The 14950-nt window shown below is 36.3% G+C and overlaps 1 protein-coding gene across 2 annotated transcripts in view; it reads right to left on the bottom strand.

Annotated features, from left to right (window-relative positions):
- Positions 1–14950, bottom strand: part of PIK3R4 (phosphoinositide-3-kinase regulatory subunit 4) — a 155368-nt gene that overhangs the window by 110930 nt on the left and 29488 nt on the right. For both annotated transcript variants that reach the window (XM_033930022.1, XM_033930023.1), the window contains exons 5-6: positions 3326–3547; positions 2426–2599 (exon numbers count right to left, since the gene is read on the bottom strand). In XM_033930022.1, the coding sequence (XP_033785913.1) occupies positions 2426–2599; positions 3326–3547 (396 nt within the window). The remainder of the gene's footprint in view (positions 1–2425; positions 2600–3325; positions 3548–14950) is intronic.

The following is a 14950-nucleotide window of genomic DNA, read 5'->3' as shown; positions in this document are numbered from 1 at the left end:
CTGTCTGCTTCTGGTATATTGGATATATCCTCTTTGGTAAATACAAACGCAAAAAATGTGTTCAAGTTTGTTGGCAATGGCTTTTTCCTCCTTTAGTACTTCCTTTATTCCATGGTCATCTAACGGCCTCCACTGCTTCCTTTGCGGGTCATTTCACCTTAATATATCGAAAGAACGGCTTAAAATTTTTTGCCTTCTTGGCTATTTTTTCCTCATACTCTCTTTTGGCCCCTCTCACCGCCTTAAGACACCTACTTTGATGTTGTTTTTGTGCTTTTTCCAGTTTTCATCTGTTTTTGTCCTTTTCCATTTCTTAAACAAAGTCTTCTTTTCTATGATCTCTTCGTTCAGTGCTACTGTGAACCACGCCGGTTCCTTGTTCTTTCTCCTCTTGGAACCCTTGCTGATACGCAGTATATACAGATTTTGCGCCTCGGTGACTGTGTTCTTAAAAAGGGACCATGCTGCTCTAGCATTTTTACAGTGTTTATCCTCTTCCTAATCTTCTTCCCCACTATGATTCATCACTATGATTCAGAAGTTCAGTGTTTCAAGTTTCTTTATTTTTGATATACCGTCTATCAAAACAAGTGTTTAAACGGTGTACAATAAAATAAGATTGAAGAAAGCAATAAAATAGGTAAATAAAAGCAATGTTTATCAAACATTAAAATACTAGACGGATTATACATCGAAGTAAAATAAGTAAAAAAGGAAGGTAAATGGGGAGTGGTGAGACATTAGGGTGGGGTTCGCTTCAAGAGAAGCGTTTGGTGTTTCAAGGTTTCACAAGAGTTAGGGATTTAGGAAGCGAGGACTGGTACTAAAGAGTATAGGCGTCTTTAAAGAGAAAAGTTTTAAGTTTAGCTTTAAATTTTTCAAGAGAGTTCTCTAATCAAAGATCTAAAGGAAGGGCATTCCACAAAGAGGGGGGAGTGACTGAAAAAATGGAGTTTGCGAGTGGTATCTTAAAACAGTTCGCGTATTGACGGTATGGAAAGTAGGTTTTGATTGTTAGATTGGAGGGCCCTGATGATGAGTATGGGATCAAAAGTTTATGTATGAACACCAGTTGGTTAGAGTTTTTTGTTTTAAAAGTGAGGAGTATTTTATAGGTGAAGCAATGAGTAATGGGTAGCCAATGTACTTTGCGGAGGAGAGGAGTAACATGGTCAAATTTTTTTGCATGATAGATTAATTTGACAGCAGTATTTTGCAATAGTTGTAATCGGCGGATTTCTTTCTAGTTTATACCTTGATAAAGAGCATTGCAGTAGTAAATGGTTGAAATTACAAGAGAGTGAATTAGGATATTGATAGAAGGGGGATCAAGAAAATAAGAGATACAGCGGATGAGCCTAAGCTTATGAAAACTTTACAGCGTAACTGCTCTAATTTGTTCATGAAAGGTGAGGTCCTTGTCTAGAATGACTCCGAGAAATTTGACTTTACTGTCCATTTGAATTGGGGAAGAATCAATACAAATGGGTAAACATGGATGTTCATCTGGGGACAGCGAGAAAAGGATACTGGTAGTTTTAAGGATGTTCAATGAGAGTTTGTTATATCGGAGCCAGGATCTGATTTTATTGGTTTTTTTAATTGATTTCAGTTATTTCATCAGGTGATGTAGGATTTAAGGGGTCTGCCAATCTGTGCAATAACTCCTGAGAAGCACTGCTGTAAGCACTGTGCCCTGCTAGCCCTGACCAGGCAATATGCACCAAAAAGGAGCTCCTAGCATCATTTACCTCCAAAGTACAAGATTCACCAGAAATGAGTCCATCTGGTAGCCTAGAAAAATGAACCATACTGAGAAGCTGAAGGAGGCACCAGCCCTCTACAAGAGGAGTAAAGTTGCTTGCAGAGGGATATAATCCACTCATCTGGACTGTTCAGGCACGGACGATAAAGTATATACAGGTCTTTCTCCATATTCACAGTTTTGAGATTCTCAGAGTTATTCATGAGTCTCCAAAACAAGCAGCCTCCCCTCCTGCCTCCACAGGTTACCTTTGAAGCCCTGGTGGTGTAGTGGTGATGCAGGGCAGGAACAATCTTTCTATGCTCCATCCCTGTGCAGATCCATGATCAAAAATGGATGTCGCAAGACTGCTGCAGGAACCTGAGGCAGCCATTTTTGTTAGCGGATCTGCACAGGGCAGGAGTGTAGAATATCGCTCCTGCCCCGCTTCACCGCTACACCACCAGGGCTTCAAAGGTAAGCTGTACAGAGGTCCAGGAGGGAGTCAGGATGTAGGCCCTAAAGTTATTTGCGATATTTTAATATTCATGAGGGAGCTGTGCCTCTTAACCCCCACAAATATGAAGGGAGATGTATACATTTTTTTGCTTTCAGTACCCAACGCTCAGTTTGAAACAGCCTTCTCATTTCAAGAGCAAAGTATAAAGGACAAGAACTCACCAATATCACAGGCAAACTCATAAATATGAGGTTTCTGCAGCAGTCCTAACTGGCACATGGAGGTAAGGGCATTGAGAGCTTTAAAGATCACAAACTCCTCAGCATCTGTCAAACCCTGCTGCAGTAGTGGCTTCAGAATCGATGAGCTTTGCCACCCAACATATGCTGCAACACCTATAACAGCATTATAATACAGAAAAGTAGATTAACAAAGCATATTCCATGCAGTATTTCAGAATTAGTCAGAAAAAAACACTGTTAGAATGGAATGTGTATGTATTCTGGTTCCTCATCTTACTACAATTTGTAAAGGAGAGGAGAGGCAACAATACTACCAACACCCTCCTATATAGCAACTTGAATAAAGAAAAGGGATTATCCAAAGTCACAGCATCACTACAAGAGCAGAATTTTGGGGACAATTTCACGCAAATACACCAACAATGCATATTTATAACATAGTAACATAGTAGATGACAGCAGATAAAGACCCGAATGGTCCATCCAGTCTGTTCAACCTGATTCAATTTAAATTTTTAAATTTTTTTTTCTTAGCTATTTCTGGGCAAGAATCCAAAGCTCTACCCGGTACTGTGCTTGGGTTCCAACTGCCGAAATCTCCATGAAAACCTACTCCAGCCCATCTACACCCTCCCAGCCACTGAAGCCCTCCCCAGCCCATCCCCCACCAAACAGCCATACACAGACACAGACCGTGCAAGTCTGCCCAGTACTGGCCTTAGTAAAATATTTAATATTATTTTCTGATTCTAGATATAAGATGTCCTTTCCATAGAGTTTTCTTTGTAAAAGACTTGCTGCATTTTGAGACAGTGAGCTATAAAAGAACAAAGACCACATTCTTTTAACTTGCTAGTGAACAGGAAACAAGATACTTACCTACTATGCTGTCAAAAAATGCTCCACGGAGATGCCAATCGTTCTTGTCATTTAGGAAAGTGATCATATGAGATAAGAGGACATCATTGGCTTTTTGACGCCCAAAGAAAACACAAAGGCGTGTTATGCCATTTTCCATTAAAGTCTGCTTAACAATATTTTCTGGGTCACTCAACAAAGTAACCACTTTCTGCTGAACCATTTCATGTAAGGCCTGCAACTCTGCAAACAGAAAGGAAAAATAAAATCACCATTAGGAAGAAGTTCCATGGAGAACCCCATTTTCATTCCTATCATGCATAGTTGATAAGATGCACCCAAATCATTCACTAACTATTTTTTTAAAAAACTAGGCGGTTATACCCAAATTTTATAGTTTTAAATATGTAACAAACATTATGACACAAAAATCCAACATCCTACGACGATGGGGATGGAGGTAAGAAGTACATTTCAAAACAGGAAAGAGAGCCATTTAAGGGAAGTACAAAAGGGAGGGGATCCCATCTATAAACCGAAGCTAAAGTGAGAGCAAAACTCTAGAAAGGGCTGTATGCTGCCCGCTGGAGTATTCCATACAGTTTGTACTACTTGTGTGCATTGCGTCCTTGTACGGTTGGATTCCTGTATGCTCTGTGTTGCAATCGCTAATAAAAATATTTTAAAAAAAGAAAAGAAAAGAAAGGGCAGTATATTAGAGGTTAAAGGCATCTTTAAATAGAAATGTTTTTAGTTTTCCTTTAAAACGTTCTAATATAATTTTGTCCGGAAGAACAGGGGGCATTGCGTTCCAGAGAGTAGGGACTGTAACAGATGTGGCATAGTGTTTTGGCTATACATACTAAAGTGCACAAAACATTTCACAAGACTTTTTGCAAACCCGCACATACCAAGTGTTTTTTAATGAAGCTTATTCAGACAAATGGAGTAACCCATGTGGTGTCCCACAGGGCTCTCCATTTCCCCCTGTGCTTTTTAATATTTATCTATCGACTCTGGGCCAGAGACTATCATCATTCAATTTAAAACTTTATAGTTACGCAGATGATATTTTATCATCGTCATTCCTGTTAGTACTAGTGTTTCAGCATCTCTTAACCTGATCCAAGATACTGTTCATGCTATGGAGAATTGGATTAAAAATTTCAATCAAAAACTTAACAGTGATAAGACAAAGTTTTTCTTTGCCTCCCCTTCCAACCTGGTATTAGAAAAAAAAAAACAAAAAAAACTTTATACTAGATGGGGTAACTCTCTCTATTGATTCTGAATTGAGACGCTTAAGAGTTTATTAGACAAGAATCATTCTTTGAAGACTTTCACCAACGTGCTAGTTAGGAAATGCTTTTCATTCTATGGAAATTGCATGCGATCAGATCCTATTCTGATTTTGTTTCATTCAAATTGTTGGTTCAAACGCTAGCACTTTGGATTATTGTAATTCAGTCCCTCTTGCTGGTCAGCGTAAAAATCTATATAGACTGTGCAAAATCCCAAATAAGGCCATGCGCTTGATCTACAATCTGAAGAAATCTGATCATCTTACAAAGAGCTTCACTGGCTCCCTTTTGAAGCCAGGGTACTGTTTAAATTTGGGTCCTTTTGTTATAGAGTTCTTCAAGGACAGGTCCCCGGGTATTTAGTGGCTCAATCCAGTTTATTGTTGTTGGGTTTTTGTTTGTTTGTTTTTTTAAGACTGTTCACCTGTTACAAGTCACTTCATTATTTGTATTCCTTTCGGTACGAGGTTGTGATTACAAGAAGTTTTTACAATGATCACTTGCTTTTCAGGCAGTTAGTTGGGATGACAAACTTCAAAAATTGTTATTGTTATCATCATCTTACCTGCACTTTAGAAAATTATTGAAATCATCCATCAGATTTCTAGGAAATTGATGGCATTGGTAACTTTTAGGCCTTTATGAATATTGATCGCTTTAAATGAGTTTTGTAGGTCACTGTTGTTGTACAGTTCCTTCTTTTTCTTTGTAAACCGCATTGAACTGAAAGGCATTTGCAGTCTAGAAATGGAACATCCACTCCATATATAAAAGCACCAATTTCTGTTTATACACGATCGAGTCAATTAATATGACCACCTGCTAATATCCAGAATAACTTCCTCTGGCAATATGGGCAGCAGCCAAACACCATGGGAGAGTCTAAATAAGATGCTGGATGGCTTAGAGGTATCTGAAGCCATGCAGACTGCAATGTGTCCAACAGTTGCGGACGGACGCATAATGGTTGATCCAGTCGAGCATGGTCCCAAATGTGCTCGATTGGGATAAGGGCTGGGGAATTTGGAGGCCAGGGAAGTAGCTGGAAGTCTTAGTCATGCTCTGCGAATCACTTGTGATTAATTCTGGTAGTATGACTTCGCATTGTCCTATTGAACGATCCCTTTAGTCATGGGAAAGACCGTCAACATGTAAGGGTAAACATAATTGGCAAGGATGGAGAAATACTCGTATCAGTTGAGTGCCTTCCAGAGCTATTAAGTGACCCCAGACCATAACGCTACATTCACCAACTTATGTATGGTTGCTGGGTGTTTATTCTTGGCGATTTCATACCTGACACGCCAACGTCCATCCATTCAATAGAGCTCAAAACGTGATTCTTCAGAGAAGTCAATCATTTGCCAATCGGTGTAAATCCATTGTCGGTACTCCTGTGCAAATTGCAGCCATTTTTTGAAATGAATCCTCGTGATCATGGGTTAAAGTAATCAACCATCTGCTCCAGAGCTCCATTCACAACAGGAGTCACTGCAGTCGTTTTGGACACAAATCTGGAAGCCCCTGGTTCATTTGGACGGTAAGTTGTTCCATGGTTGCATGCAGATCAGCTCACACCACCTGCATAGCCAACGTTCACCTCTCACATTAATGGTTTGTGCTGCCCCAGAATTACCACATTGTGTCGTTGAAAAGGTTCCATTTGGGGCGTGGCTTGGAACACGCAAGGAATGGAGGCTTAACCGCAGAGCTCCTCAAAGCCAGGCAACGAATTGAAAGATAACAGTGATTTTGCTTCGCTCACCAGACTTAAAAATAACAAAAAACAGCATCGGAAATGGCTGCTACAAGGCAGGGGAAATCGGAGAAGCCCTGCACATCCGGTGTATCAGCAAAAAGATCAAAAGTCACTCCGGTATCACCGTCGAGTGTGCCAATCCCACTGGAAACTGAGGAATTTTCTGACAAAGCGGATATTATGGCAGAACTGTTTAAAATTAAACTAATGCTGACTGACAATGCAAGTAAAATATCTGAAGTCAAAGAGGAAGTACTCAGTCTAAAGCAAGAGATCCAGACTGACAGGCAAAGGATGTCAGTGATTGAAGAGAGAGTTAAGCAGCTGGAAGCTATCACACAAAACTGTGAAGAGGAAAGGAAAGATGTAGTGAGTTTAAAAAATCAACTGGTGGACTTGGAAAATCGGGGAAAGAGAAAGAACGTAAGAGTGCTTGGTTTAGCTGAAAATCTTGAAGGGGGAGACGCTATACAGTTTCTAGAGAACCTTTTACCTAAGCTGTTACAGTTAAATTCTAAGTGGCCGTTAGAAATACAACGTGCACACAGAATCCCTTCAAAAAGACCAGTAAACCAGGCTGGCCCTAGACCCTTGATTTTTAAAGTTTTAAGGTATCAGCAAGCTTTGGAAATCTTAAAGGTGGCAAAAGCAAATAAAAACTTGAATTATAAGGGGTCTAAATTGATGTTGGTCCCAGACTTTGCTAAATACACTGCAAATATAAGGAAACAGTTTCTCACGTTCAGGCAGCAATTAAAAGAAAAAGGCTACATGTATGGCTTATACTATCCATCGACAATGAGAGTGTCTAATGGGAATAAGTCCATGTATTTTCAAGATCCTGCAAAACTTAAAGAATTTCTAGCACAAGTGGAACCAATGTCTACATGAAAAGAAACAGAGAAAATAGGAAAGATTCATCTGAAGAAAGAAGAAATAAAAATGGGATATAAAATGAACAAGAAGAAGATGGATAAGAAGAAAGAAGAGGACAATGACTAATGATTGAACAGAATATTTTTAATGCATTTGAAAGTTTTGTTTATTATATTATTATAATATATTGAATGCTATGAAATAATTTTAATCTACTAAGAAATCAATTTATTTATGGCAGTTATTACATTCATATTTATTTATGCTAATATTAATTGAGAAGAATGATAAGAATTTAAAGGATATAAAGATAGGGGAATGGATATTTAAGTGGGGGATAATTAATAAAGAAGAAATTAATTTTAGACTATTAATTGATATGGAAATTTCTACTCTATTCAAATGCTTAATCATATTGAATTTATTATGAATGATGATATGTGAGAATGTTTAAATTGATTGTATTAATACTATTATTAACAGATAAATTGTATGAATGGGTATATATAATTTAAACAATGAATATTTATATACATGGAATTATAGCTAAAATTGATTTGTTAAAAGTATATTGAAGGGGATAATATATTATTTTAAATTGAGGATGTTTATAATTTTATGACTTAATTACATATTGATCTTATAATTATAAATTCACGTAGATATTAATTGAAATGAATTACAAAAATTATTAAATAAAGGGCTAAATATATAGAATTGGTACCTTTAAAGATGGGATAATTAATTAATGAGCAGGTAAGGAAATATGGTAATCTAATTAAAATATGACTATTATTACTATATTTAATAGATAATTATATTGAATTTCATATAGATACTTTTATATAAGAATATGGAAATGAATATTAAATGAATGAGTATATATAGATAAGTAATTAAAGATTTATATATAAGGGGGGAAAATATTGTTGAATTTTTGGGATATATTAAGTAATATGGAAAGATATTAGTTGCCTGGGGGAGGGGATTTAGGTTTTGCTTACCAATGTGTATTCCAGGTCAGACAATGATTATGGGAGGGAGGGGAGGGAAAATAGAGGGAGGGAGAGGGGATCAGAGGACTAATATATTTATGAGAAATGAAAATGGAAGTACAGTAAAATTTGAATTGTCTTTATATAATTTTATCTTTTGGGGGGGAAGGGTTGGGGGAATTGGGAAAAGGAGATATATATAATAAATGTGCTGAGATCTGGTCATGTATATTATCATAGAATATTGGTTAAAATTTGATTATAAAATAGATGGATATAAAAATTTATTCTATTAATGTCAATAGTTTAAATCATCCTATCAAGAAGAAGAAAGTATTATCGTTCCTTAAGAATCAAAATGCGGACATTTATTTCATTCAAGAGACGCATCTCTCTGAAATTGAATCTAAAACAGTGATTCCCAACCCTGTCCTGGAGGAACACCAGGCCAATCGGGTTTTCAGGCTAGCCCTAATGAATATGCATGAGAGAGATTTGCATATGATGGAAGTGATAGGCATGCAAATTTGCTTCATGCATATTCATTAGGGCTAGCCTGAAAACCCAATTGGCCTGGTGTTCCTCCAGGACAGGGTTGGGAACCACTGATCTAAAAAGTTATCTGGGGATTGGATTTCTAAATGTTTATTTGCACCGGCTATAGGGAAAAAAGCTGGGGTGGCTGTTCTGATAAATAAGAAATGTAATGCGGATTTTAAATTAATAAATTATGACCCTTTAGGTAGATGGGTGCATATCAAAATGGTTCTGAGAAATACAACCCTGGATTTATTCAATTTATATGCTCCTAATTCGAATCAAATGGAGTTTTTCAAACAAGTTCAACAATTAATAGTACCACTGGCTGCTTCTAATTTAATAGTAGCAGGGGATTTCAATGCTGTAATGGATAAGAGACCAAGTAGAATTATGAAATCGTTAGGTTTAGATAATTTGATTCAATCTTGTGATTTAGTTGATATATGGCGTATTCTTCATTTTAATGATCAGGAATTTTCTTTTTGTTCTCAGGTCCACAAATCCTTTTCACGAATTGATTATATATTTGTTTCCAATAACATAGCGCAGCGTGTATTAAAAGCAGTTATTGATCCCATTATAATTTCAGATCATGCTGGTGTGTGGATTGACCTTCAGAATTATGATATTGAACACTTTAATTCAATTTGGAGATTTAATAATGCTTTACTAGCGGATTCGAACTTCCTGGAAGATCTTAAATTAAAAATGCAAGAATTTTTTCAATTTAATAATTCGGATAATATTAATGCTGAGATCTTGTGGGACGCTTTTAAAGCAACAATTAGAGGAAATATTATTTCATATTCAGCATTTATTAAAAAACAACTTAAAAAACAATTTGTTGATATGGAAAAACAAATTAAATTATTAGAAAATAAATTAATTGAGAAATGGGAAAATAATACATTACAAGAGTTATTAAAAGTAAAAGTTAAATATAATGAGATTTCTTCTCAATTGGTGAGGAAAGATATATTCTATAGACAAGTTCAATTCTATGGTAATTCAAATAAAGCTGGAAGATTATTAGCAAATTTTCTTAAAGCAAAGAAAAGAAAATCTAAGATTATTGCAATTAAAGATATACAAGGTAATACACACACTAACACTAAAGACATTTTAACACATTTTCTTGATTTTTACAAAGATTTATATTCTTCTGAATCTTATGAAAATAAAGAACAAGATGGATTAAATTTCTTAAATTCATTTATTGGGCCAAATGTTCCAGATCATACAAAAAGAAGTTTAGAAGAGCCTATATCTTTAAAAGAAATAGAATCAGCATTGAAGTCTCTTAGAGTTGGATCCGCTCCGGGTGGTGATGGTTATACTGTTGAATTTTATAAATCATTTCAAAACATTATTTTACCATATCTATTAAATTTGTATCAGTATCAAATGAATAATGGAAATATATCAGGTACTATGGCTGATTCAGTAATTATTGTCTTACCAAAACCAAACAGGGATCCTACTTTGGTTTCAAATTACAGGCCTATCTCTTTATTAAATGTGGATGGTAAAGTGATTGCTAAAGTATTAGCAATAAGATTGGCAAAAGCTCTTCCTTTTATTATTGATGTACACCAAGCAGGATTTATTGCTAAAAGACATTCATCAAATAATACTAGACTAGCATTTCACTCATTAAATTTAGCAAAAAATATTAATGATCCAGCTTTTCTAGTATCTTTAGATGCAGAAAAAGCTTTTGATAGAGTGGAATGGAGTTTTATGTATCAAGCTTTAGAATGGTTTGGTATAGGCCCCGGTTTTATTAAAATGATTCAGACATTGTATAACTCTCCTGGTGCAAGATTATATATTAATAATAATTTATCAGATAGATTTAACTTGCGTAGGGGAGTTAGACAAGTTAGACAAGTCCTTTGTCCCCCTTACTTTTTGATGTTGTTCTGGAACCCTTATTAATTGCAATTAATCAAACTAAGGAGATAAAAGGAATCCCATTCTCCAACTGGGAATTTAAACTTTCTGCTTATGCAGATGATATTTTATTATATTTAAGAGAACCGGGGAATACTATTCCATGTTTGCTTAATCTGTTAGAGAAATTCGGTAAATTTTCTGGATATAAAATTAATTGGAGTAAATCTGAAGTTCTTCCAATTAATGTTCATTGTACCAAAGGATTATTTGATTCATATTCATTTATCTGGAAAGATGATGGTTTAAAATACTTAGGAATTATTATCAAAAATACTATTGAAGATACAGTCAAAGAAAATGAAAAACTTTTATTAAGAAAAATAACAGAAATGTGTGAGCAATGGAATCCTTTACATCTTTCTTGGTGGGGAAGAGTTCAAACAATTAAAATGATGATATTGCCTGTGGTTTGCTACCAAATGAGTATGATACCAATATTTTTTCAGCGGTCATTTTATAAAAAATTAAACAATCTTCTTACAAAATTTGTTTGGTTTGGGAAAAGACCCAGAATTGCTTTAGTATCATTACAAAGACCAATTGTGGAGGGAGGGGTAAATTTTCCAAATTTTTATAGGTACCATCAAGCCTATATTCTAAGACAGGGTATGTATTGGATCCTCCCAGATCTCATGGAGAATGTACCAGATTGGTTATATTTAGAATGGCGGCTCCTGTTCCCATTACATTTAGAACATTTAATTAGTATAACAATGCCTAGAAGATACAAAGATAACAGAATTTTATTAGATACTTGGAAAACATTAAGATATATCAGTAATCTATCACCAGAACCAATAGCTAAATCACTAAATCAATCTATTTGGGTAAACTCCAGGATCAAGATTGGCGGATTTAAGATCGTCTGGAAACAATGGATAATTGCAGGTATACGGACATTGAATGATGTCATTTCAGAAGGATCAATGCTTAGTTTTTCACAATTGCAAAATAAATTCGGTTTAAATAAAACACAATATTTTAAATGGATGCAATTGAAGCAGGCCATTCAGGCAGGGTTCCCTGATTGGAAAGATCTTAATACTCAATATAGTCTGCAGGTTTTATGTTTCCAGGCGGATTTTTTGGGTCACCAAGCCGCAAAATGGTATAAATTGTTATATGATTTTTTAATAAAAAAAAGAAAACTGGACTTAGGGATATTTGGAGTATTGAGATTGGACAGACAATTTCTGCTTCTCAATGGCCACGATTTTGGTCCTGGAGATTAAGGTCTACAAGGTCAGCATCTATGAATCAAACATGGATGTTCTTGTTACATAGAGTGTTATGGACCCCTACGCGCCTGCAAAAGATAGATAGTACTAGATCCAATAGATGCTGGCATTGTAGATTAGAAGTAGGGACGTTAGATCATTTAATTTTTTTCTGTCCCTGTGTAAATGCCTTTTGGCATTTAATTTGGCCCCAAATTAATAAGTTATTAGAAAATCATGTAGGACTCTCATATGACACCATACTATTTGGCACTGCAATGAGAACTCAGAGTCCGATCTCAGCAAATAATAATAAGCTGCTATTAATATTGACAGGAGTCGCCATGCAACAAATAACTCAAAATTGGAAGGACTATACCAAATTAAATTATACATTCTGGTGGAACTCTGTCTGTCATATATACAAAATGGAAAAAGTAATAGCGTTACAACAAGGGAATCTTCATAATTTTAAGAAAATATGGCAACCATTGACTAATTATTCTACTGATCAGATTTCTTAGCACATTGGTAGTAGATATATAGGATTGGGGAGGGATTTGTATAATTTTTGGAAATAAGAATTGAAAAAAGGGGAGGGATTTATTATTTATGATATGATGTATTGATTGTAATTACAAATGTTATGTAATAATTAATTATATTATATGTGAATTAATTGCTGTAAGAATGGAAAATTAATAAATTAAAAATTAAAAAAAAAAAAAAGAAAGAAAAGGTTCCATTTGTCCACTCATGGTACATTTTAACCACAGCAGCCCATAGATAGTTCTCAAACTCCACTGTTTCCGAAATGCTGCCACCCTTGGCCCTATAGCCGATGATCATGCCATTTTTAATGTCTGATAAATCGTGCTTTTTTTTCCCCATGGCAGCCACGGTTGCTTATTGGCAACTTGCTGACATCCCACCTTATATACCCACAAAACCTGTGGGCGACATGTGCATTCATTCATCATGCATCCCTAATGCCAGAGGTAGGCGGTGGTCATAATAATGTGACTCGACTGGACCTAAGGACATGGTTTTCCCTCATTTATGTGCGATACAGACTGTGAAACAATCTGTGATTTTAATGCAGGTATTACTTACACATATATGTGGCATCATATTGAGATTTAAAGAGGGTATGTACTAGGCAGCACGTAAGTATACAAATGTATTCCATATTTTAGACCAGCAAAACACAAATATCTTGGTAAATTTCCCAACCATCATTTACACCTGTTTGAGTCATGCAAAATCTTGGCCAACTTTTTTGCACAAGGGATTTAAAAGAGTTTGAGAGAAAAGCTGTGTTCCTCTATCTCCAGAATTCAAAACAACCTCAAATTTCCACAGTTTTGAGTTTATGGAGGCTTGCTCCTCAATCCATACCCTACAAATGTGCAGCTTACACATTCAAATGGTAGATTTTGGAAGTGGCACCATTTATACGTGGTTTAGTAGTATCAAACCTCCCCCCCCCCCCCCCCCCAAATAATACTGCTCTGTTCTGAAATTGTTGTTTTCCAAGACGGTCATTCCTGTTACGAGTGGTGCCAAATATGCGGACTTCTATGGCTAGGGAATATTTTGCAATGCATGGACTTAACTGTCTATTTTCTCATCTAGATCTAATTTGTTATAGAGTGTGCCAAATGTCTGCATATTTTCTGATTTTGCAAATTAGATTACTACCAGGATACCTATGCAAATAAGCCCCATGACCAACTTTACAAAAAAATATGAATTATACCTCAATGAGGCATATTCTCTTGTTGTTCTGCAAGGCATTTTTGCATATATTTTAGTGTTGCAAACATATACCCCCTTTTTATAAAGCCGCGCAAGAGGATTTTAGCGCCACTCAGCACTCTGAATGGTCTGTTTTGCTCCAACAGTCGGAGTTCCTTTGAGCATCAGAGAAGCACAGAACATTCAGCATGCTGGCCAGCGCTAAAAACCTCTTGCGCGGTTTTGTAAAAAGGAGGGAGGAGATAATGAGCTACTTTGCCTGAATATGCATCATAAATTTGCCAATTTTGATTTTGTACGTATAAGGTTACTACATACAACAACAAAAGTTTCACATAGTTTGTGCCACACTAACAAGGGAAAAATCATGTCCTAGGTCAAACTTGTAACCAGAAATCAGTGCTTTTATATGTGGATTTGAGAAATTTTTCGCACACTTTAGTATCAGTCCTCTAAAGAGAGATTATGTACTTACCCTGGTAAGCTCTTTTCCAGTAGATAGGTGAGACATTCTAGACAGTAGGTTTATTTCCCCATAGCCGTGTACTGCTGCAGAAGGAATCCACTCTGGATTTTTCACTCTGCCTCTCCTGTACTTCACTCTCTAGCTCTCTAGCTCCAGCTCTAGCTCTCTAGCTCCACCTACAGTTAGTACCCAAGCATGTAGAGCCACCCAATACACGTGAAGTAGAGGCACCTGTAGCAACAGGCTTAAACAAATTGTTCTGTTCAAAAAGTAACTAAATAGCACTGTTAACCGCCAATACAGGCTTCAAAGGAGCTCAGAAACTACTCCCCAATAAATTGAAACATATACTGTACACAAATTCTTCCCAGCCCCCAAGGGCTGACAGGCATCCAAGAATCAGCCTGGAGAAGCAGAAACAGGCTGAAAACTGTATCCAAGTGTGTGAAGGGAGGGGAGTCTAGAATGTATCACCTATCTACTGGAAAAGAGTATACCAGGGTAAATACATAACCTCTTTTCCAATGCAATAGGTGAGAAATTCTAGACAGTAGGGATGTACAGAAGCAATCCCCAAAAATCTACAGTGGGCTTGCTGCACCGACCCTAAAAACAGAGGACCCAAACGTGGAGTCCAGTCTTGCCGCCACATCCACTCTGTAGAACTTGGCAAACGTGTGAAGAAAAAGACCATGTTGCCGCTCTAAAAATTTCCTCATGGGAAACTTATCTGGGAAGCCACACTCCTGGTACAATGCAATTTGACAGAAACAGGGGA

Source organism: Geotrypetes seraphini, chromosome 2 (genome assembly GCF_902459505.1).
Source record: "Geotrypetes seraphini chromosome 2, aGeoSer1.1, whole genome shotgun sequence".
Classification (NCBI taxonomy): Eukaryota; Metazoa; Chordata; class Amphibia; order Gymnophiona; family Dermophiidae; genus Geotrypetes; species Geotrypetes seraphini.
This window is presented reverse-complemented; position numbering and strand designations above follow the sequence as displayed.